Source organism: Centrocercus urophasianus, unplaced genomic scaffold (genome assembly GCF_019232065.1).
Source record: "Centrocercus urophasianus isolate 14NV4802_14NV808 unplaced genomic scaffold, USGS_Curo_1.0 seq_73, whole genome shotgun sequence".
Classification (NCBI taxonomy): domain Eukaryota; kingdom Metazoa; phylum Chordata; class Aves; order Galliformes; family Phasianidae; genus Centrocercus; species Centrocercus urophasianus.
In genome coordinates, this window is record NW_024885344.1 from 3,465,576 (window position 1) to 3,490,741 (window position 25,166).

The window sequence follows — 25,166 nt, forward strand, 5'->3', positions numbered from 1 at the left end:
CAAATTGTTGGTCACAGTCTTATGCAGAAGTACATGTTCTGTTCTGCAGTTTCTGTCTAAATACTGCAGACTCTTTGATGTGGAATGCAGGGGAGCTCTTAAAATGTTTGTATTTAAAAACAAGGAAGCATTTCTCAAACACTTCTCCTTTCCTATCATTTTAGATTTACCTACCTTTGCAGCTGAAACAAATTTCAATTTCTTACTAACACAAATCCTCTGTACCATGTAGATGCTCTCTCATATCTATGCCTTAAGCCTCTTCTGATCATCAACATTCATGCACTAGCCTTCAAGAAATCAAAAAGTGGGGGCAATTTTGGTTTCCCGTTGCAAAGCTACTATTAGTTTTGGTTGTATATCGTGCTGTACAGAGGTGACTGTTGGTTTCCTAACCACCTGAAAAGTAAGTAAAAATGAAAGATGCCTCCCAGTTATGTCACTTGTATTTAAACTTGGATGTTCTGATTAAAGGCTGTCTTTAAAAAGGTAAAATACCTTATTTTAAAATACCTACTGAAAAAGGTTGAAACATCTCTGCAACACCAAAGGGCCCACATGGTTATTCAACCAACTCTGCCTCAGTAAAAGGTAACAGGAACTCGGAAGCATCTGTTTATGTGTGATCATATGATATGCCTCCATTCCTTGCCCCAGAAGACTGACAAACCTTCGGTGAACAATTTTTGGGAGTTCTTTTTTTCTTCTTATATCGGGAAGCAGTAGGTAGGAGATCTGGGTCTGTCTTACGCTGCTGGAATTGCCTAACATCAGTCATGCATCCAGTGCCAAACTGGTTGATTCAGTCATCTGTATGATGACCTGCAGCAGAAAAGTTTGCTGGTCCTTGGGGCTCATCTTACAAATGGACTTGCCAAAGCAGTGATACTTCTGCCTCTAGGAAGTGGTAGGTATCATTTCTGGTGACAGCACCTTCCTGCACTGTGCTTGCAGGGCTCACTGCTGGGCTGTGCAGTATGGGCTGTACAGCTTCCTCCCTTGCCAGGAACTTGCTGCTCATGGTGCACTCAGAGGTCTGTGCAGGTGCTGTTCCTGCACCGTTAGTGCAGCATTAAGCAGCAAATAGAAAACTACTTTGGGTTTTTTCATGTCTGAAAGAGTCTCATACCAAGACCCAACAAGCTGCAGGCTTGTGGTGTGTTTGCTCTGCATCCCACACCAGCTGCTTGGGAACCTGGCATCTAACCAGTGTCACTTTTATCTGCTATCTCCCTCCTCTCTCTGCTTTACACGCTGCTCCTCACACACACTGCTTCTTCCTCCGCCGGTGGTCCTGGGCTGGTGGCCTGGCCCAGGAGGAACAAGTGATCTCTGACACATCTCTGGCACAGGCCTCTCCTCCGCTCTCCTTTGTTCCTCCCAAACATAAACACTCTTAACTGGCCTCTTCTTCTCTCTCTCCCTCCCCTCAGCCTTCAAAGCAGGCAGAGAAAGCGATATCCCTCCTGCAGCATGTGCCAGCACGCTCCCCTCTCACACAGAGGAGGCTTCAATTACATTCAGGCACTGCCCAGAGCTGGCGTTTTCTTTGCTCTCCTGAGCACTGTCCAAGCTTGAGTGGTTCTGAGTGCCACCGCCTCAGAGATTTTGGGGTTTTGTTGTTTGGTTGGTTGGGTTTTTTTTCATTTGTTTTGTGTTTTTCTTTTCTTTTGCCTGGAGAGGCAGCAGTGGAAGGTTTGGGGCAGATAAGGAACAGGCTGTGATGCTGAAGGCACCTGCAGCAGGTGCATTGTCCTCAGTGCTGCAGGAGGCGGTGGGAACCTCCTGGCATCCTCAAAACACTGACAAGTGCTCCTGGAGCTGCTGTTAGCTGAGGTGGTGCTGAGCTGCCTGCTCCCTCCCAAAGCCCAGGAGTCTTCTTTGGTTCACGTTGGGTATAAAATTCAGAAACTAATATAATCACTCATCTTAATTGCATAGACTAGGACCAGGAAAGGGAAATGAAATCTTCCGCCAGCACTTCATCTAGCATTTAGTAACTTAGCAAACAAAGCGTGGAAGTTGATGTGGAGAGGAGAGACCTAGACTGGATATCAATTTTATTTCAATATGGTTGTTAAGGCATTGGCACAGATTGCCCAGAGAGGTGGTGGATGCCCTGTCCCTGCAGACACCCAAGGTCAAGCTGGAGGAGCTCTGAGCACCCTAATAGAGCTGTGATATTCCTGTTCATTGCAGGAGAGTCGGACCAGATGGTCTTCAAGGACCTCTCCCAACTTAATTCTGTGATTCTATGTGCCCTTCCTTTCATACAGAGATATATGGGTAGCCTTGCACTGGTGCCTACTCCTAAAAGGGGATGCTGGTGCAGCTGGGGTTGCAGTGCCCCTCCTCCCCTGCTTTCTGCGCAGCTTTGCCTGCACAGCTAAGCAGAAGCATTTTCTTCCTTCCTCTCCTTCAGGGAAACTGAAGTCCTGATTCCTTTCTCACACTTCAAACTGTGCTGGGAGCTGACGTAGCAGCCTGGACTCTGCCTCAGCCCGTATATGGGCTGGGATGTCAGCCTGAGCCTCCTGCACTACTCTCGAAGTACAACCTGAGGAACCTGTTCACCTGCCCTGTGCCAGGAGGGGAGGAGGGAACGGACAGGAGGGAGGGCTGCAGCTCCTGCAGATGAGGATTTGGCTGTGGGTGCATGCACAGTACTGCCCAAGCCCTGATGCACAGATCAGCAGCTCGTTACCTGAGTCAGTGAAGCTGTAGGAAATTATCAAACCTGAGCATGCTCGCAGGGAGAAAACCAGCCTGCCAGCAGTTGTGAAGGTACATGCTAGAAGACATGGGGTTTTTGTGATAAGTCTGAAAGGCAAAGGAGGGAGACTGAAAGCAAGAAAGTGCAGTGTTTGAAATAACCTCACTAAGTTTGCAGATGACACCACGCTGCAGGAAGTGTTAATCTGCCTGAGGATATGAAAGCTCTACAGAGGGATCTGGACAGGCTAGATCAGTGGGCTGAGGCCAGTTGTATGGGCTTCATCAAGACCCAGTGCTGGGTCCTGCAGTGTAATCACAACTACATGCAGCACTGCAGGTTTGGGACAGAGCAGCTGGAAAGATACATGGAGGAAAAGGATCTGGAGTCTTAGCTGGCAGCTAGCTGAACATAAATCAGCAGCGTGTCCAGGTGGCCAAGGCCAACGGCATCCTGGTTTGTATCAGAAATACTGCAGCCATCAGGAGCAGGGAGGTGTGCTTAGCACTGGTGAGGTCATACCTCAGGTGTTCGGTTTTGGACCCCCCACTACTAGAAAGGCTTGGAGGCCCTGGAGTGTGTCCAGAGGAGGGCAGTGGAGATGTGAGGGGTCTGGAGCACAAGTCTGATGGGGAGTGGCTGAGGGAATTGGGGTTGGTCAGTCTGGAGGGGTTCAGGGGAGACCTCATCGCTCTCGACAATTACATGAAAGGAGATTGTGACAAGGTAGGGGTTGACATCTTCCCTCAGATAACAGCGATAGGATAAGGGGGAATGGCATCAAGTTGTGCCAAGGGAGTTTCAGGTTGGATATCAGGAAAAAATGTACGCTCAGAAAGAGTGGTGCTGGCGAGGCACAGGCTGCCCAGGGAGGTGGTGCAGTCACCGTCCCTGGAGGTGTTCCAGAGCCATGTGGATGTGGCACTGAGGGACATGGGCATTGGGCATGGTGGGGATGGGCTGATTGTATGACTAGATGGTTTTAGAGGTCTTTTCCAATCTTAATGATTCTATGATTCTAAAACAGAGGATTCAGATCTCTGAAACCTTCCTTGCCTGGAGTAAATGAAGGATTGCATAAAGCCTGGCCTCAATTCTTCTGTGTTAACACTAGCCCCTGAGCATGCTTCTGTCCCCTCTGTTGCTCTCTGCCTTTCTTAGTATGTGTATAATTGCAGGCACAAGGCCATGGGTACCACATTCTGCTCAGAGCAAAGGCAGTGGCAGTGCTGGCTCTTGGCCCAAGGAGCTGCCCTTAATGGGGACTGAGAGCTGTCCCCAGGCAGTGATACAACTCAGATCAGAACGACAGAATGGCCCAGGTTGGAAGAGACCTCAAGGATCATGAAGCTCCAACACCCCCGCACACAGGCAGGGCCACCAACACCAGCCTCCAAAGCCTTTTCAATCTGCATCTTTTCTTCCAACACTCTGAACCAAAGCAGAGATCTCTGGAAACCTGTGGGCAGCTACATCCCTGCTGGGAAGCAATTGGGAGTGCTTTGGGTTACAGCACTCAGGTCTTGGAGTACCAATGCTGAGTACATTTCTCATTCAGTCCCCAGGCAGCAGGCACCATGCTGTACTGCCAGAAATAGTTACATCCCATAACTCTTTATTACCCTTTTTACAGTTTCAGACAGAAGGAAAGGTGGGTTTCCTGGCTGGAAGAACATCTTGCCAATAAATCACTCCATTACCCAGCTTTTAAGAACTGTAACCTGTTTGCACTTTAATCTTTAAAAAGGAAAAAAGAAAGAAAGCTGGTTGTTTTAGTTTTGACTAATGCTTATTATTGTAGGGTTATAAATCTGTAGCATTCACAGACAAGTTATCAAGCTTTAAAATCACAGATAGACTGATCAGTTCCTTCACTGTTTTCCTGCCAAATCCTTATCCACTTCTTGGATGAGGAAGAAAAAACATCACTGTAAATTACTTCTTCCCCAGAGGGTATTTATATTGTAGCTGTTGCCAAAGGGATTTTCTACACCCACCTCTCATGGGAGTCTTTTTTTAATCAGGTAGATAGAAAAAGGGCTGGGTTGTGCACTTTCTTCCCCATTTTGAGCCTAGCCCATCAAGAATTTTGTCTGTCCCCTTCCCATCATATGCCTGTGCATGTCCACTGTGGGGCACTGAGCTCTGCAGAGGAGCGGATGCCTCTTTGTCCAGCCAGAGGCCAGGACGTGGGACTGTGCTGACAGAAGGGCACTTTGGGGTGTACTGGGCACCCCCATAGCACAGGAACACTTGGGACACCGGGGTTTGTCCCTCCTGTCCCTGCCTCAGACCAAGGGCCTCCAAAAGGCCTCCAAAATCAGCCTATTTCAGAGAACGCACAGACTTCTGGCCACTTCTCCTGCCAGACCCTGCAAACTCTTCCATTAATGGTCATTGGATGAAGCAAAAATTTTATCTTGATTGAGAAACATGAAGCTCTGTTTGTGAGGCAAATACTTATTTCCTTGTCTCCTGGGCAGGAATTCAGAATATTTGATGATTATCAATAGCAGGCAAGAGCATCGTTGCTGTGTTCTTTCCTTTCTGTTCCTCTGGCTGAAAGTTAATCTTCCATCACAGACCAATTCCTGGAGAGGAAATTTTGGTGTAAGGCCGAGGCATTTGGGTACATTTCCAGAGAACAGCTTTTGGTGCTCTGAGCCACCGTGGACTTGTCTAACCCATGCCAAGTAATTTCAATTTCTCGTGTCTTGGTGCTCTGTTCAACCAATGGTCTTTTATGGTTCTTTATCATTAAGGAAACAAGCTCTGATTCAGGGACCATTGCCATATACATCTACGGGCACTGCCTAATATGGCAGTACTTCTCTGCAGACCCCAGACCCAGCAGCCCTTGCTCAGCATCAGCATTGCAGTCGTGTGGTGGCCCCAAGAATCTGTTTTCTCCCTAGCTTCTGGCACTGCCGGAAGGACAGCTTCATTCAAAAAGACACTGAGACCCTGGAGAGTGTCCAGAGAAGGGCAGTGGAGCTGTGAGGGGTCTGGAGTATAAGCAGCTGATGGAACTGAGGTTGTTCAGTCTCGAGAAGAGGATGCTCAGAGGAGACCTCATCACTCTCAACAATGACCTGAAAGGAGGTTGTGTCAAGATGAGGGTCAGCCTGTCCTCCCAGGTAACAGCGATAGGATGGGAGGAAATGGCCTCAAGTTGTGGCAGGGGAGGTTCAGGTTGGATATGAGGAAAAAATGTATGCTCGGAAAGAGCAGTGCTGCAGTGGCACAGGCTGCCCAAGGATGTGGTGGAGTCACTGTCCCTGGAGATGTTCCAGGACCGTGTGGATGTGGCACTGAGGACATGGTCATTGGGCATGGTGGGGATGGGCTGGTGGTCAGACTGGATGAACTTAGTGGTCTTTTCCAACCTTCTGATTCCGCAGTTCTATGAGTTAGCCCTAATACTAATGTCAACCACAGAGGCATGGAAATCTTGTACGAACCTCTTTCGCCACACTTCTATAAGCTTTCTTCAGCAGAGACCAGCATTTTTAAGGAGCAGGATATTTGGGAACTAGGATAATTCAGGAAGATTTTAGTCCTTCTCTCCCCAGATCCTGGACACATTCTGGGTGTAAAACAATATAACAAATGTGTAGGACATCAGTGATGTGCAGTCTGCCAGCAAAAGAACCTGGAGGGCTTGCCCCGTATGTCTCTGTGCACAGAGACTTAAGCAGGAAAGCTTGCATGGTGACCTGTCCCAGCTCTCTCTGGCTATGCCTCCAGTAATGGCCATTTTTCAGGCAAGTTGAGGTGGTGCTCTTGCAGCAGAGCTTTTGCTGATGAAGCCTATTTGACTCAGAATTCTCATTCGGAATCATCTCATCCATGAGGATGCTTTGTCTAGAATGTGAGAAAGGAGAGTGAAGTGGACAAAGGGACAGCACCTGGCTGACATTTTCAGCAGGAAGCATTTCAGCAATGCACTTCAGTGCATGGGGATTTGCTTCAGTTTGTTTCATAGAACTGTGGAATCAAAGAATGGCTTAGGTTGGAAGGGACCTTACAGCCCACCCAGTTCCAACCCCGTGCCATGAGCAGGGCTGCCACCCACCAGCTCAGAATGCCCAGGACCCCGTCCAACCTGGCCTTGAACCTCCAGGGGTGGGGTATCACAGCTTCTCTGAGAAGAGAACCTTGTGGAATATTTCAAAAAACCCTGAGATCAATTCAAGACACTTCACGTCGCGGGAAGACAGCGCAGGTGAGGCCTTTGATTTGAGAGGGGAAATAAAACACAAACATTTTGCTCAACCAAAAGTGATTTTTCTTCCTCAGCTTCTTGTGTCTGTCTGCATATTGGGCCATGAGGGGTGAAGATGCCACAGGGTGTCCCCCTATTGCACCTAATGGCTGCCCCAGTGCATCAGACATCCTCAGAGATGCTGCAGTGAGGCCCCTTGTGCTGATGCCTCTTTCACTCTGCCCTTGTTGCCGCTCACATAACCGCTTTCGTCCCAGCGTGAGGAAGCTCCAGGCTCCAGACCAGGGGATGAGGGGCTGAATTTGGCTTTTTCATGTTCAGTCTGTGTTTCACAACACCAGCTTTTCAACAGGCCCACCTCCCCCTCCCTGCCTGTGGTGACTCATCCCAGGAATTTTAATCTCCATTCTCTGTCTGTAGTTGTAAAATATAATACCAGCAAAGTTGGGCTTATTTATCCCGAAGCCATGAAACTGTTGTCAGAAGAAATTGATATGCACTACTGAGGGGTGAAAAAGGGCTGCTGCTGCTGGGGAGGATTTGACTTGAACAAGGCTTTGAATTCTCAGCACTTCAAATGGAAATTTCCCTGTTTGAAGTGGATCCATTTTCATCTCTATTCCTTTCTTGTTTTTCGGACTACCTGAGCAGGACTTAGAGGGTTTGTTTGTGGGAGCATTACTTCCTGCCACAGCTCTTGTCTGCAAGAGGCTGCCACCACCATGCCATGTCTTATGGGGAGCAGCTGAGGGAACTGGGGTTGTTCAGTCTGGAGGAATTTCAGGGGAGACCCTATCACTCTCTACAGTGATCTGAAAAGAGGCTGTAGCAAGGTGGGGATTGGCCTCTTCTCCCAGGTAACAGAGATAGGATGAGAGGGAATGGCCTTACGCTGTACCAGGGGAGGTTCTCATTGGATGTTAGGAACAATTTATTGTCAGAAAGAGCGGTGTTGCAGTAGCACAGGCTGCCCAGGGAGGTGGTGGAGTCACTGTCCCTGGAGGTTTTCTATGGCATTGCAGAGACCCACCACAGGCCCACTACAGGAATTAACTAGAGACCCCCAATGAGTTGCATCTGACCCTGGTGCACATCTGAGCTGCCCACTGTGCTGTGATTTCTTCTTTTGAGCGTGCTTGTGCACTTCCCCTTGACAGCTCAGCTTGGGATGCCTCTCAACTCCTGCCCTAAGTGAGAAGCCAGCATCTCACCAGCTACAAGTCCAGTGGAAAATGGGATGCAGTGTGTCACCTGAGGTAAGGAAAAACAAGGGTCCTTCCCAGAGTGGAGAGATACTTAATTTTACTTTCTCTCTGGGCTGAGGAAGCAGTTGCCCCACTGAGCACACCAGCACTGGTCTTCCAGTTGCACTGCTGGGAAGTTTGCTCTAGGCGTTGCTGCAAGGCTCTGCTGAGAGAACTTTTCCTATGACTATGAGAAGAATTTGTACCTCATCCAGTGAGAAGCCATGTTGGAGTGAATGGCTGTTACCACCACCCTCACTATGCACAGCCTTCTAGAGACACCGCCCAACCATCTTAATGGCTTTTAAAGCCAGGCTGGCCCAGCAGCTGCTGGATTACCATCCTCTGGATATGTTTCAGCAGCCAAGTACATCCCTTTAGGCTCTCAGCACTCTGGACAAAGATTTGCCTATGTTACCATGAGCTCATTCTAGGTGCTCCATATCAAACCATATTGTCTTCCCCTTCCTTCACAGATATCTAAGGCCTAATGTCTGAAAAAAGAAGCAGATCAAACATGTAAATTTGAACAGGGATTAATTATACACTTGCAACTGAATTAAAAAAAAAAAAAAAAAGTTTAGGTTTGTCTGCATTAACTGTGCCCATGGGGATGTTCCTTTGTATGTGATGATGCTCCATGAGATATTAGGTCTAGTTCCACCAGATCTCCTGAAAAGCCTTGAAGGCTTGGGGAAACTCTGCAAATACGTTTCAGCAGGAGGTAGACAATGAGAAGGGAAGTGTCGGCATCTCTTCCTCAGAGCCTTTGTTGAGTGGCCTGAGGCTAGTTCTCAGCTCCTGGATTTCAAACACATATAATTATCACTTGGATAAGGTTCAGGACTAGGAGGGAGCTGCCAAATCTTTCATGAAGGAGTGAGAATCTGGGATAAAAAACAAGAAAGAAAGGAGGAATATGATTTAACAGCGTAGGTGTTGTCATGCATATATGATGCACTAGGCAGGATATACTCCCTGTGGTGTCCTATAGCCTGTCTTATAAACCCTCTTTTTGTTTGCTTGTTTGTTTTTGCAGCATGTGTGATGTAATTTCATTTAACTGATTATTTATTTATTGCATTTATTCATGGCATTTAAAATCTAGCTGAAACCAAGTGGTACTGTAAATGTCTTTACAATATCTACTATCCAAAGAGCTCTAACCCAAGGAGTTTCAAAAAAACAAATAGAATAGCTGTATTGATTTTCCAGGGATCCCACTGATTCTCCAAAGCTTTTGAGCTTTTTTACTCAGCCCTATAAACTGCCTTTCCTTAAAGATTCCCAAGTAAATTCTAAGTCCAATGGATTTCCATTCACACTTTTCATGTTGTCTACATGCCTTAAACCTTCAGATCTGCCTAAGCTGCAAATCCCTTGTGTAATCATTGTGATGAAATCCCTACCAATATTTGAGTATAAGCTTACAGCCTTTGCTCACTGAATTAAAAATCAAGGCCAGCTGGAAGAAAGGAATGCTTTCAGAAAAAAATATAATAAGATCAGAGAATCACAGAATGGCTTGTGTTGGAAGGGACATGAAAAACCATGTAGTTCCAACCCCCTGCCATTAGCAAGGACACCTTCTACTAGATCAGATTGCCCAGGGCCCCATTCAGCCTGGCCTTGAATGCCTCCAGGAATGGCACATCAAGAGCTTCTCTGCAAAACATACTCCAGTGTCTCAGCACCTTCACTGTAAAGAATTTCTTCCTAACGCCTAAGCTAAATCTGCCTTCTTTTAGTTTCAAGCCATTACCCCTTCTCCTATCATTACACTCCCTGACACAGAGTCTCTCCACAGCTGTCTTGTAGCCCCCTTTAAGTACTGACAAATCAAAGTTGCCTTTGTTTTCCAGACATAGTTTAATACAAATCCATTTCTTACAGTATATCCTACTGTATTCTTGTATACTCTTTATACCTTTTAGGTATTAAAAAACAAAAAACAAAAAAAACAAAAACAAAACAAAACAAAAAAACAATCACCATCCTGATGGTTTCTGGATGTAGGTTGCTGCTGCCATTGTCTCACTCAAGTAGCATTTCATACTGGGTACTTCATCACTGTGCCTAACACTCCAAGCCCCAGTTCCCAGACTGTGGGAGCCTGCTGTAGTACATGCTCAACAGCATTTGCTACATTCATGTCTGTGCTCATACTTTTATGTCAGGCAATCATTAAACTGCTACTTCATCTGTTGCAATTGAGAAAAAGTGACCTTCCTAGATGTGGTCTTCTTAACTCATGCATCAGCTATGGGAAGTCTGCCCAGAGACCATCCTTTAGGCTTCCTATTCAGGGAAGAAACTTTGAAATGGTGAGTGTGCTCTTAGAGCCCCCTTACTGGTAGTCTAAACTCAAGCCCATACGGATGAAACCTTGTGCTCCTTTCACAGTATTTTCAGGAGATGCCTTTAACTGTTTAAACTCTTCTAATCATTCTTTGTCCAGCTGCTGTCTGAAAATGCCTGCTCCACAAGATGCTGTGGTGGCTGAGTTGCTCTCTCCTAGGCCTTATTCTACACAACCATCTGCTGCCCAGATGAAATTTCTGATACCCATCGTTCCACGTACACCATTAGTAGTTTTGTGGCATATATAAGGTGATGGAATGGACCTAAACTGTGCCATTTTGCATAAAAGGTTCAAATACAAAACATGTTCTTTAAGACAGTGACCTCAAAACACAACGTTTAACAATCTCAAAGCCATCTCCAAAAATGTTGACTGTTCTTACCACAGAGTAATGCAGTCATTGCACAGGGATTGCTGCTGTTTTTCCTGTTCTTTCAACACGAGCTCCCACATCACGTACAGAGACAACTTGGCACTCTCACCAAACTCACTTAACTAAAAATTGAGCCAGCTGCTAACTGAATGATCTTCTCAGGCAGGGTACTATAAACAACATTTAATATCCTTATGCTTTATGGGCTTGTTAACGTAAATGGAGCTTTTGAAGCTTTGATAGCACTGAAAAATGCAAAGCAATAGAGCATGCAGCGTATAAACAGAGGCGAATGCCTTGTGCCAACACACTGCGTGGCTCAGCTTTGATCCGTCCAGCAAACCCATTGGGATGAGGAGCTTCTGCAGGGCATCAATGCTCCCATGACACAGGGCGCAGCCTGGGTGATGTTGAAGGCCAGATTTATCTATGCGTTCAGGGGACTCAGGGTGAAATGGCAGAAGGGGAGCCCAGTGATATTTTCTAGCGAGACACAGCATGGTCTGCTGGTGGTCCTAACACAGTGGCAAGAGGAGGGCTGCACTGGTGCTGAAATGAAAAGGAAACCCAGGACTGAAGTCACCTGGGCTTATTGCTCAGTTCCTCCTGGTCGCAGGTGGGCTAAGCACAGCGTGCTCGTGGTGGTTCAGCGCTGTGATAAGGAATGCATACACAGATGCTCAGCAGAGATGGGCAAGAAGAACGAGGAGCAGTGGTGGGTAGATAGGGGTGGTGTGTCTGAGTTTCAGGCAGACAGACAGACCATCATGCAAATACCGTGGTCTCAGCTATTTTTGCACACATAGTAGTGGTGAAATTGCATTGCTGTTTCTTTGTAGATATTTTTATATCATTTGGAGAAGCTTCCATTACAACCATCAGAGCCTGCCTAGTCTACAGCTCTGTGGTTCCTCTTTCCAAAGAGTGTATTGCTGTGCTCAGTTGGACATCCATGCTACAGGCATTGCATCTATTCCCTTACCCCCACTCACACTGCCAGCACTTACTTTTTTCCCCATGACATCCAGCTCAATGTCTCCAATTTTTCAGCAGCACTCCTGACTCCTGGCATGGGGAACATAGGTGAGGGAGGAAGAAGAGCAGTACTGTAGAGAAATTCCTCATTTAGGAGAAACACCTCATTTGCTTGGCCTCTGTCCATGCTCTGGGCTCTTTGTCATGGCTCTCATGATGGTGCTGAGCTCTTCATGCTTACCCTTTCTCTTTTCCTCTTCCAGGATGATATAGTGCTGTCCCAGCACACCCCACCTCTCATTTCTGCCTCATAGCAGAGAGAACAGTTGCCATACACCACGGCCAAGCTTGTGAGGGATGCCCAGAATGAGCATAGCTTCAATGAAGGAAACTGAGTCCTTGCTAAACTCATGGTACCCTAGGCCAAAAGACCGAAGACATCCTATAAATATGCAATGGGAACGAGGAAAGCACTTTTAGTATTGGAAAACACACATGCCTTCTGGTATGGGGCCAATGAGGCATCATGCCTTCTCCAACCCTACTTACTCTTCCCTGTATGTGCTGGTCCACAAAGCTCCATGCTCTGCTTGCTCTCGCTGGCATTTCTGCCTTGCAAGACCTCACAGCCTTTTTACATCTCCTCAGGTTCTACCCACAAATGTTTTCTTTAAGTTCTTCTTTTTTTTTTTTTCCCCTCCAGGAATTAATCCTCCCCAAAGGTGTCACATCTAATTTACTCTTTTTTCCCCGGTTTTAGCCATGCAGTTAATGTGATATCAAACAGTGTGCCACACTTCAAAACCACTTTTTCTCCTCCCTCCCTCTACCGTCCTTCCTCTGTCTCTTGTGTGCAGACACCACAGCACGCATGCCCGTGTTTGTACATCTGCCTCATTTCATTTATACGTTGCATAGTTTATCATCCATCTTATTCATTAAGCACCAGTGAGCTTTAACACCACTGAGTGTGTGGAAGTACAGATCATCTCTGCATGAGCGTTGCTCTGGGATAAATGCTCTGTAGCTGAGTCTGGGACTTCTTCAGTGCTTCTTAAATTTAAAGAGCTACATCTAGAAAGCAGCACAGTACAGTGTAACGTAAAGTAAATCCATAGAAAGGCCTGAAAATTGCATTTATCTGGAACGACTTGTTTTCTTTGTGATCTTGGTGCAGATGGAAGAGGTTGGTTAGAATTAAATGCCGGTGGTGAACAGCTCAGGAGCACAAAGATCTGATCCAGAATTGTACAGCATCAAGATTAAGCAAGATATTTTTCCTAATATCTAATACTAATGCATCTTTTCATTTCTGACATCTACAAAATCATAATCAATACAAACTGAGGTCTGCACTAACATAGATTTAACTCTTGATGCTCCTCCAAATGCAGGCTCTAACCAAAATGATAAGGTAGGTCCCGTAACAGAGGCTTCAAAGCCAGATGAAAGCACAGTGAAAGGGGTGAGAGGAAATTTAGAGTGAAATATCTTGTGACTGGCAACCCTGCCTACAGCAGGGGGTTGGAACTAAATGACATTTAAGGTCCTTTCCTTTTCCTAATCATTCTGTAATTCTATGATTCTATGACCTTGTTGGTTGCTACCTGCATCTGTAACCCACAGTTCTGGGAGTACCGACACTATCAGCCTATAGTATCTACAGACAGTGATGACAGTGAACCAGGATCTTCAACCACTCAGATTCACAGATGGATGTATTGACCTTGGCAAAGCTCCTTGTTTACATAAATACAGCAAGTTATGACTTGGAGGTGGCTAAAAGTAGGAGCGTCACCTGTCTTCTGTGTCTGTTCCAGGGGCTGGGCTATGGGTAGCCTAGGATTTCCAGCTTTTATGCATGAAGCTTCTGAGCCTTTCAGGAAAATGGTTCTTTTGTAAGCTAAGACAAATAAAAGGAAACCAATTAAACTTAGCTTTTCTTGTGTTTTTCCTTTGAAGTGCATCCAGTAAACCCAGCCTGGGCACATACCTGTATTTTCTGTTCCTGAACTGTATTTTTGTTGTTATTTACTTATTTTTCAACTCAATTTGCAAACTAAGGAAAGATTTTTCTTGTTTTTTGGGGTTTTTTTTTGTTTTTTGTTTTTTTCCTTTTTGAGGCTGTACCACATTGCCAAATGAGGCTCTGAGCCTTTACTCTCACCTCAGCACCAGCATGGTAGAGGCAAGGATGCACCATTCATGTGCTCTGAGTAGATGTTGTGGTGTTGACTGTACCCTGCACACGTTGCACAGTTAAGCTGTGAAAAACAGTTCTGGCCACAAAGGTGATAGCCAAGCAGAGGTGGGCCACCAGCTAACTTTCTCACAGGGCTTTATCCAGCAAGAACAGCTCTTTTGATCTCAGTGAGAGATTTGCTTTGTAAAGCCCTTTGGGAAGTCCCCAGTGGAGCTGAGTACCTTGTTTCTTCTCCCAGCTTCCCAGCCTCTAGCACAGCACAACAGATGACCATGTTGTTCTCTGTTCACTTTCCAGGGTCTTGGCTCAGGGTAGCTGCCATGATTCACTGGAAGAAGTATGGTTGTTTTTGTGGTTTTTTTTCTGAGTTAAATGAATTTTAGTTATAACGTTTTCAGCCAGCTCTGGAGCATCTTCTGTGTGGTGTCGCCTTGCCAAACTGCTGTAAATTGCAAACAAATGCTCTTGGATTATCTCTCTAGTATCCTAGCCTGACTCCTCTCCATCTTTTATCCTCCATTGACCGTGGAGATCCACTGAGGTAATGGAGAGAGACATCCAACTTTAGAAATGCCTTCAGTCTGGTTTGTTTTTCCAGCATGGCTGGTTTGCCCAGCAAAGAGAAGCTATCCATCACTCTGCCAACAGATGTACTCACAGTGAGATAAAAAAAAATGTGAAAAAATCATGTGGGAAATACATGAGTGAGCATTTATAACTTTTGCCAGCAAGCACGCCTCTGGGTTGTCAGAGAATGCTGGTGGTGGAGTCATCATCCCTGGAGGTGTTGCAGAACTGTGTGGATGTGGCACTGAGGACGTGGTTAGTGGGTATGGTGGGAATGGGCTGGCAGTTGGACTACATGATCCTAGTGGTCATTTCAAATTTTAGTTATTCTATATGGCCAACTGCAGCAGAGCTCTCCTCTTGGTACCACTTCAAACATTTTGCATCCTTTTTTGCTTCCTTCTGAGTACACTGGCATTAAAGGTTTTCAAAAATTCTTTGCTTTTGTGTGGCTATTCCCTGTTCATTTATTCCAGTGAGATGAATTGGCCCTGATTGCTTTGCTGCCTGAACACAGTTTCTTCATAGTGCCTTCTGGTTTCCCTTGGCCGCTTTACTGACACTGATAATATAACATGAAAGGAGAGTAGAAGGGCTTTCACAAAGAAATCAGCTAAATAACTATTAGAGGATTAAAAGCAATCCCATGGCCAGGATTACACATCTTTAAAATGCTGATAATATCAGGAACAAATGGATTTGTAATTTAATGGCAGAAGAAAGAAGACGACAGATGTGCACTTTTTCACATTTGATAGAAAGATTAAAGTCTGCATTTGGTGTGCAGGAGTTTGATAAAGCTGTAGCACGGTTGCTTAGGGATATTAGTGCTGACTTTCTTGTAAATGGTGATTGTGCCACACAGAGAGAATTCTTCCAATCACCATTTTTATTAAAACTTTAATTCTCAGGGTGACAAGTTGGATCATTGTCTGCCTTCAAAGTCTGAGAATGATAAACTTTAGAAGCTTTGAAGAAAAACTTTGCACAGAAACAGATTAAGAAAGCTTTTGAAATGTAGCATTCACTTAAAACTTTTGCTGACACAAATAAGAAGCACTGACCTACCCTTGGGAGATCTTTAGCTGACTTCTACTTCCTTGTGCTAAAAGTGTGCGAGAGGTTCGCATGCCTGCAGAAACTGTGAGAGATAAAGCATCCAGCTTTCCTGGGAGCTCAATCCATCGCATATTTTTTGCACAGAAATAATTTGGTTTTCATCCAGAAATTCACTTTCCTTTAAAATTAAATGGACTCTAGCTTTTGCACCTTCCGAACTGAGGTTGGAACAAGAGGTACTTTAAGGACATCTCCAGAGCTGTTAAAAGGAGTGAAACGTACACTCCAAAATATACATATGTGCATGTTTTTATTAATATGTAGGCTTTTTCATCCATCTCCTTGACTCGAGGTCCAGAGGTATTTCCAGAATGTTATTTCAGAAATACAGACATGGTTCTGAACAGAACATTAAGGACACACAAGAAATAAACCAGCCCCATCTAGATGTGCAGCTGATCAGCCTGCAACTCACATGGGAAGGGTCACCCTACAGCAGTGTGGATCAAGTGCAGGCCAAGGACCACAGAGGGGAGATGCTCTCCTGTGATGAGCCTCTCCTAGAGGCACATCCCAAGTGAGATGAAGCTGGCAAGGGGCAGATCCATGGCTCAGTCTGTCCAGCTGATCACTGTACCCGCTCTCCAGCATTTGAAACCACAGGATTACAACTCTTGGACGTGCTGCTGCAGGACTCAAACCTCCGTGAGAAGCATCCGATACAAAAATGTATTAGGGGAGTTATCTGATGCCTCCCATCCAGACAGAAACAGGCATTCTGCTCATTTTGATTTCTAGTGGTTTGGATACTTACTCTCATTAAATGTGTGTTAAGTGCTTTCCGTCTTCAAAGAGCTTTACAAAGCATCTCACAGAATTTGTCTCAGGTACACTGAATGCATGTTTTTCACGGATAAGAGAGATTTGATCTCTGCTTTAAGGGAGAAATGCAACCCAGGCTTACTCACAGAGTTACCACCAGTGCCACTCCATTTCCAAAAACATCTGGAAGCACTGAAGCACAAAGAGTTTGAGTCTATTGTCAGAATCCATACTGATGCATCCAAAAATCAGTGCCTAAGCTCTAGATCCTTAGCAAGAACTTTTCAGGTAACTGGGATTAAACATTTGGGGTTTGGAAAACAGAAACAAACTAAATTAAAATTGTCAGAAAAGAGACCTGGCTACCACTTAAAGAATAAAGGACAAAGCTTGTGACTGCCATTGACATCTTTGAATGAATGATCTGTCAGAAGCCACTTGGACAACATATTTAGGCTTTTCTTTTCATATCTGAGTTGAGTGCAATTTGCTTAAGTGTCTGCCTTTCAATATTATTGAGAAACACGTATGTGACTTCAGAAGAAATAATTGGGTTTAGAGCTGTAGCAATAGCTCATCCCAAGTACTTCCACTGCAAGTACTTGAAAGTAGGCATTCAGTAGCTAAAAGTGTACAGAGGTCCATAGCAGTGTGCTAGAAATCAGCACAGTAACTTTATATCTAATAAATCTTGTTAGATACCAACACTATAAACCTACTAACCATCCAGATGTAAAAATCTAGGTTAAAAATTTATTTCATAGGTAGCATTTTGTGTGCATTTCCTACACATTTCCCATTTATTATCCACTGGAAAAAACTAAAACAAAACCCACAGCCTGGATGTATTGCATTTTTTATTCAAATGAAATTTATGGACACATCTGAGGTATTTAATCAGTATGCATTCTCATTTACACACAAGTATTTTTTCAGGTGTTCAGTCAGCACACTGCGAAGGAAAGACAAAATGATACAAAACCATTTCGCCAAAGTGAGGCCAAAAAAGCAGAAGTTTGGAAGGTCTTTGTGCCAGACGTATGAGTGAGAAGTTTACCTTGTATTCAGAATGGGATTCAAGCTCATAGCTAAATGTTAACTAAATCTGGCCGTGGAGAAAGGAAGATTTTTGAGCAATTTGAGGTAACATTCTCATTTTAAGCAGATATTGTCCAAAGGAAAGCTATTTCATATACTCTGAGATATCCATTTGAGAAGGTGTATTCTTCGACAAAGCAATGCAATATTCTGATCAAAAGGAGAAACACCTACACCTTCACACAGATGTAAGCTACCCCTTTTGTACATACCACTACATAACTGCTACAGGAACCTATTTCTAAGTTCTCACTGATCAAAAATACTCAGGATTACTTTGCGTACAAACTCAATTTTGAGTAAAGAAAGAAATAGGCCGGCAACATTTTTTTCAGTATCAGAAGTAAAGCTGTGCCTTTTTAGGTGCAGTTTTACAAATCTCTGTTTATCACTTTCTAGAACACTTTAGAGTGAAACTGTCACGCTTACTTTTCCTGAAAATCATCCCTCCCATGATCACCAAACAGCCGGAATCCAATGCATGAGTTGCTACTTTCGCTTTAGAAGATGCCATTAAAAAAAAAAATCAGTCAGAAGTTTGTAAAAATACTGTCCTTTCAGAAACAGGAGCATTTCTGGGAGTGTTCTAACAATTTTAGGGAAGGATGTGTTATCTAAATCTTACCTTTCCCAGTCGAAATGTTTGTAACCCAGGATATTCCAAGTTAGCAAGCAGGAAAATAAAACTTAGAGGAAGTGGAAGAAAGGGAAGGAGGATTTCCTGAAATGGGTTTATCTGTTTTTGTTCTCTTCTTGAGTGAAAAGCAAATGAAAATAGAACAAAAGCTGAATGAGAAGTAGAATGCAAACAGTTGCTTCGGTTTTAACAATCCGAAGTTTAGTAACACATTTGGAACAACAGAAGCAAGGTCTGTGTGCTTACAGATCATCTTTAAGTTCTGTGCAGACAACACAGTTGTCCTTTGAAAGAATGAAAATACCTTTATCTTTTCTCGTAGCTGTTTTCCTTTTTCCTGGTATTCATCTTAATCCGCAGAAAAATCCCAGGGGATTTAGTTCTGGCTTTCAGAAGGTCTTGAAGGCTTCTTTCTCCAGGGGGCCAATTCCTAGCTACCCACCTCCTCGAATTCACTGTAGGGAGATGAGGCTGAGGAAGCTTTCGATTCTCCATCACTGTTGCACTCCCGCAGAGGACCGGGGCTGGGATCATCCAGGAGCTCCTTGGTGGCGAGCGTTTCCTTACTGCTAGACCCCAGGGGATAGCAGTCCAGCAAGCTCTGCAAGTGCTTGATGTAGCTTATGGCTGCTCTCAGGGTCTCCACTTTGCTGAGGCGCTTGTCAGCAAATTCCTTGGGCAGGTGCTCTCTCAGGCGTGTATAGCCTTCGTTCACGCAGCGCACCCGCTGTCTTTCTCTCTCGTTCCTCTTCCGAATGAAGGCAGGCTCAAAGGAATAGTCATAGACACCCACGTAGCCAGGGAATGGGACGTAGGAGATGCGACCTGCATGCCCACCATAGGCTCGCTCCCAGTACGACGGGTCTAGGTGGATGGGAACCCCAAAGGGTTCTCTCAGGGGAACCCCGTGGGGACGGATGTGGCTGTTAGCCAGGGGCATTGCTCCTGAAAATGCAATCCTGTTCAACAGTCCATCATCATCTTTATTGCTGGCCATGCTTTGTCTCTTCTCACCAGTGCAAAATCAGCTCCCAAATTTGGCTTCCAAATCGTGTATCAATCCAGGCAAGAAGGAAACATTTGTACAGGCACTCTGCCCCAGGGGTGGCAATTTTCTCCTGCAGAATGTAGAAACTCAGATCGCAAAGCACTCAGGAGGTCCACTGGTGCCTGGAAATCAGCTCTAAGCTGATTTTATAGATGCAGGATGCCAGCTAATTTATAGACAGGTTTTGAGGACCATCACTCCACACTTTTAAACCTTCCTTTTCCTCTGATCTTCATATTTCAAAAGATAATAAGAGGGTTCCTGTGCATTCCTTTTCTCCCTTCTTGAAATTATGACCATAGGAGTTAACGCCAAACGTAAATAATCTTCCAGGCTCTAAACACTTCTCATGTATTGTAATCCACAATATCATTTGATATAATTGTCTCCAAAAGCGGCGTAATTTGCAAAGTTTACAGGGATCTTCAAAGTTTTGGCAGAACTCCTCCCTTTCAGGAACCGAGGATCTTCTGTCATCTGAAAACTACCCAAAGGCTTTCCACAATGAAATCCAAAAGACAACTGCAAGCTTTGTTGTTTCGGCTGCTCTGGTCTAACTGAAAAAGCTCTCAAGCAGTTTGCAAACTTATATGGCACATCTCTACCTTTCTGGAGAAGCAGAGAAATCTTCAAAGGAAAGAGTGCTCTCTTGTGGTTGCAAGTCATGTCAGATCAAGAATGCATACGTGCGAACGATAAGAGGAAAACTGTTCTCTTCACCCAAAGAGAGGCTTTTTCAAGAAATATGAGTTTCACAAATTGAACACAAACATCTTCAAGAAAACCTGCAACATTTTGCTCATTTCTACTCATTGCAGAGATGTTCTGGTCATCATTATAACCACCTTCCTCAGGAATGAAATACAGAGGTTATGCCCTGATTGCCCAAATGTAGTTGTTACCAGATGCTTACATCAATGCTGGCTTTCTAGATGCCTCCTCCAGAGTACTTTAACTGGGGAGCTGAAAATCCCTCTCAGCTGTCCCAGACCTGTGCCGCATCTACCAGATCGCCTGCAGCCTGCCAAGGAGAAGAGGTGGGCAGAAAGAAGACAAGGACTTTTGGCAGCACAAGGGCACCATGTGGTCATCCGTGTGCTTCCTCTAAGAAATCTGCTGTGCTAGGAGCATCTTTCCCCATTTTGTTGTTCAAAAACCCCACAGTTATATATATATTTTTTTCCCCAGAAACACAGCTGCACAGTTAACAGAATTGCCTTCTTTTTGCTACCATCTTTTCAGTGAGTTGAACATTTGGCCCAGGAGAGCAGTGAGAAAGGACAAACATGAAAAGGTACAAGCATGTGGGCTCTATTAAAACTGTTCTTTTGCTCAAAGTGAAAGTTTCCACCCTGTTTGGTCTTTCATGCCTAACAGTCTCAGAAGCGTGAGTAACTGAAACAACATCCTTTGCTCTAAGAAACACATCTGTGTCTCTGCTGAGTCAGAAACCAGCAGCAGTGATGCCAGTGCACACTTTCAAGTCAGTATCTGTGCTGGCTTACTCTGCTGCTTCAAAAAACAGTGATACAAGAGGAATCTAGATGGTAATCTTCAAAATATGATGAATGTACAGGGAGACCCTTCCAGACAGATGTAAATGAGAACAATCTTGGCCTCTGATTTATGCCAGCAGCTGGAAAAGCACCAAAATGGCTGAAACTCCAGTATCCATCCACTTTCACCTCTATCACCAGTGTTGCTGGTGATTCAAACTGAAGGTTTTCAGCATTGCCTAACAGTTAGCTAATGCCTTTCATGAGGAGTTGAGTCAAGTCACATCTAAATGCCTTTCTAAAACATCTGTTTCAGATCAAATAATCAAGAACCCTTTCTGTCTTTTTTAAAAGTGTGGAAACTGTAGAACAACATTGGCTTTTCAACATCACTTGCACTAGAAATTTTCCTGTCACAGAGTTCTCCAGTAGAAACTCCAGTAGAAATTTCCAGATCTGAATTCTGAAAATAGCACATTTGCTGCAGCACTAAGGTAGGCAAGGACTTGAAGCTTTCTTGAAGCAAGGAGGATGTTGGCCTCTGAGCAAATACCTGAAGCAGGAAAAGGACATTTGATGCTTGTCATTTTTCTATTGAAAAATGCTATTCTTTGTCATAATGAGCACAAGCAAAGACCTTCCCCAGTCTCTACAACCTCTGTAGAAGCATATAAAGAAATGGCAACATACCTCCTGGGGCTCTTAGGTGCCAAAACTTTTCACAGCCCTCCATGACTTCTCCAGAAGTGCAGCTGAGTTCAAAAGGCATGGCTATGTTTCAGTTCTGTCATGCAAATATGCTGCTCTTTGCTGCCTGAGTTCTTGACCATGTTTACCATAAATGCAAGTCACCTGCACTTCCCAAAGGGTCAGAACCACACCTGTGCTAAACTACTACTACAAAAAAAAAAAAAAAAATTACAACCCACTGTTAGTTCCTTAAAGAAATACACAGGGGAAAAAAACCAATTCATGTAAATGTGCATTGTTAACCTGCATAACTGAACTCATGTCAGAGTCTGCAGATTGTGTTTCTGAGCAAGAGAAGAAAACACACCACACACGCTTGCTGAATGTTGTATCTTATTGACAAATCTAATGTCATACTCACAGGTAGGGCTTTGAACACGGGCAGGGAGCCAGCACAAGGCAATACACTCTCATGAGAGCACGAACAGGACAAGGGCGCTGCATCGTGCTTGTACCAACCCACGCAGTTGAGCATAGGGACAGCAGCAGGACTGGGGCACCATAGTGTAATGAGTAGATTAAGACTCCGTGGACAATATCCTTCTAAGAAAATCCACTGTTCTTAATTCTGCTGCTGCTTCTCAAATTACTTCCCATGTCCTAAACACAAGACTCTCCAAGCTGAAAGGAAGCAGAGAGCCTGGTTTGCCTTTGGTTGGTAGAAGTCAGATATTATTCAGTGCTTTGTGGGAGAATCATCCTGCTTCAGAGCTGTTGCAAGAGGATGTTCAGGCTCTGAGTTTCTGGAAGCTGTGCTGTTTCTATTTGCAACTTAGTTGTGGTTTTAATTGCATATATCCTAATGCTGTCTACAAGAATGTAATATTTGTACAAAAGAACCCTCAGCCTGTTCACACTCCCACAAGAATCATGAATAACACTACAGAAATCCTTGCATTACACCATGATTGCTTTGAATTACTCTGAATTACACAAAGCAAGAGATTCTCCTTGACACCGAATCCCTCTGTGGCTGAAATGAAAGTCATCATTGGAAATACTGTAGAAACTCAAACACCAGCTGAACACGTGCATCTATTTCCCAACAGATGAGGTCTCAAGTATTTTATCTGTGAACATATTACTGAGGAGGAAGAAAACACAGTAGAAGTTAAAAAAGAAGTCCTCACCCCATTACGCATTTCTTACGTTTTATTGTACTGTAATTACACTGAACAAATGCAATTTATTGTATACTTTGTGGTTTGTCTGGGCTGTTGCAGTTTACTAGCAGATAATTTATTAAAAGATGTGAAATTAACAGTTTCTCATATTTGCTACATATCACAGAATTACAGTTATAACTGTAACTTAATAGTTCTGTTCACTGTTAATAGTTGTGTACTTTCACCTGGGTCATCTCTCTAGCTCTCTAGCTGGCAGTGAGTGCTGCATCTGACCTACCAAGGCTGCATACTGGGATTGTCACCAGGATACAGGTGGATCTGCAAAGCACTGGCAAGCCAATAAAGGCTGGAAGGATATCTGGATATTTAATAACAATCAGCCGGCCTGAGCCACTGTTGTCTGTGTGATCCCTGTACAGCGTAATTCTGCTCCCTCTGAGAAGAATCCAAGGGCATGTTAGTATCAGTAGGAGAGAACCAATGGCTATGACACGTGGCACGGTCCAGCGGGGATTTCCACTCCTGGAATTACTAATGCACGCTAACCGTATCTTTTTCCCTGTGATTCCATGAGCATCTCTTATTTTTCAGTACGTCTCCAGGGTATTAGTGCAGCTTGAAAAATAGCCATGTCATTTGCTCTCGTGCAGCAAGTACCATGCAAGTCAATAAACTAAGCTCTCAGGGGACATCATGCACCTGTCTTATGGAAACAACTCACATATGTTACAAATGCCATCTCTAAAAAAAATCTTCTCTTTCAGAAGAGACATTTCTGAAATGTATTTTGCTGTAATACTCTGGGCATGCAGAATACATCTCTGTAGACATAGATTAATTTCTCATCCAGTGACACTTCATAGTTTTCCTGGTTTCCTTTGATACTGGTGCATTAAGTTGGTAGTTAAACTATCACTTCTTCAAGGGTGTAAAGAGCCTACAAAAAAACCCTGGAATGTTGGAGGACCCATGCTTACCAGCAAGAGAAAACACTCTTATCTGCCTATGACTACATCCAGTCTGACTCATAGGCTCAAAGTATTACTTTCAGCTCAGATAGCGAGGATTTCAGCACCAGGATGGTCCTCCAGTAGGAGCGCATTATCAAAATTGGCATCAAACTTGGGTCTTGGTGTTTCAGGGCAGAATTGAGACATATTGAGAGTAACAGTGAAGTTGTGAGGATGACAAGGGAAAATGTAAGATCTCCAGTCACAGTTTCCCTATGTTTTAGGGAGTTCAGTGTGATGAAAGAGTCTTTTGAGTTGGAGGGGTCATGCTGGAGAGGCTCTGAGCACCTGATCTAGCTGTAGGTATCCCTGTTCATTGCAGAGGAGGTGGACCAGATGGCCCTTAAGGCCATCAAACTCAAGTGATTCTGTGATTTTATGAAGTAGCGTATAAGAGGTGCCCAGCTCTCAGACTGCTAGAGTCAAATGAGCAGCTGTTTCCACACCAAAAAGAACTGATGGCTGTGCATAGAACTGGTATGATCTTTCCAGATTGTACATTCAGCCATTTTGGATCAAAAGGCAGCATGAAGACAAATACTTTGTGTTTCCTCCTGTGCAGACTCCCAGTCAAGGCATCTCTCATTGTGTGAGGCAACATTTACCCACGGAATGGAACACCTCCCCTATGAGGATAAGCTGGGACTGTTCAGCATGGAGATGAGAAGGCTGTGAGGTGACCTGAGAGTGGCCTTTCAGTATGTAAAGGGGAGGTACAGGAAAGAAGGGGACAGAGTTTTCAGCAGGGTCTGTGGCGACAGAACAAGGGGAAATGGTTTCAAGATCAAAGAGGAGAGATTTAGGTTAGATATAAGGAAAAAAACTTTTACAGTGAGGGTGATGAGGCTAGGTTGCTTAGCAATGTGGTTGATGCCCCATCCCTGGAGACTTTCAAGGCAAGGCTGGATCAGGCCCTGGGCAGCCTGGTCTAGCTGTGTTGTCCCTGTTCTTTCCAGGGGAGTTGGGCTAGATGGCCTTCAGAGGTCCCTTCTAACTCTAAGGATTCTACGATTTAGGTGTCAGACGCGATCCGATTGCAGAAGCACATTACAGCATTTCAGGAAACAGCTGTTCACCTCTATGCTAAGCAACTTGCTGCCTGATTTGAGCAGCAAATGTGATTAACATGCACGTGCCACAGGTGACTACACGCCAAGACATTCCTTTGTAACGCAGCCTTAGCCAAAACAGTACGTTATTTAGCCACAAATCACAACCAAACAAGGAACGGCAGCTCCGGGCCTGCTTTGTAACCGATTCAAACGCGGCCCGGCCGTTCCGAACGCACTGCCCAGCGCAGCGCCGATCCCCGTCCCCGCTCCTTGGCGGGGCCGCTTCCTGGCTGTGGCGCCCGGCGGCGGAAGCGGCCCCCGGCCCCCTCCCGCCGCCATCACCGCCGCCTCCTCCTCCGCGCTCCCCCGCCCGCGGCCGGCCCCGCGCCGCTCGGGGCCCCGCCC

At 44.8% G+C, this 25,166-nt stretch overlaps 1 protein-coding gene across 1 annotated transcript; it reads right to left on the bottom strand.

Annotated features, from left to right (window-relative positions):
* Positions 1-18,706: 18,706 nt before the first annotated feature.
* ASCL4 (achaete-scute family bHLH transcription factor 4) lies at positions 18,707-19,428 on the bottom strand. The gene has a single exon (XM_042838010.1). It carries the CDS (start codon positions 19,273-19,275, stop codon positions 18,709-18,711), a length of 567 nt encoding a protein of 188 aa, XP_042693944.1. The 5' UTR covers positions 19,276-19,428; the 3' UTR covers positions 18,707-18,708.
* Positions 19,429-25,166: the final 5,738 nt, after the last annotated feature.

Excerpts from the sequence above, each read along its gene's own strand:
- ASCL4 (XM_042838010.1), bottom strand. The coding sequence starts at position 19,275 with ATGGCCAGCAATAAAGATGATGATGGACTGTTGAACAGGATTGCATTT.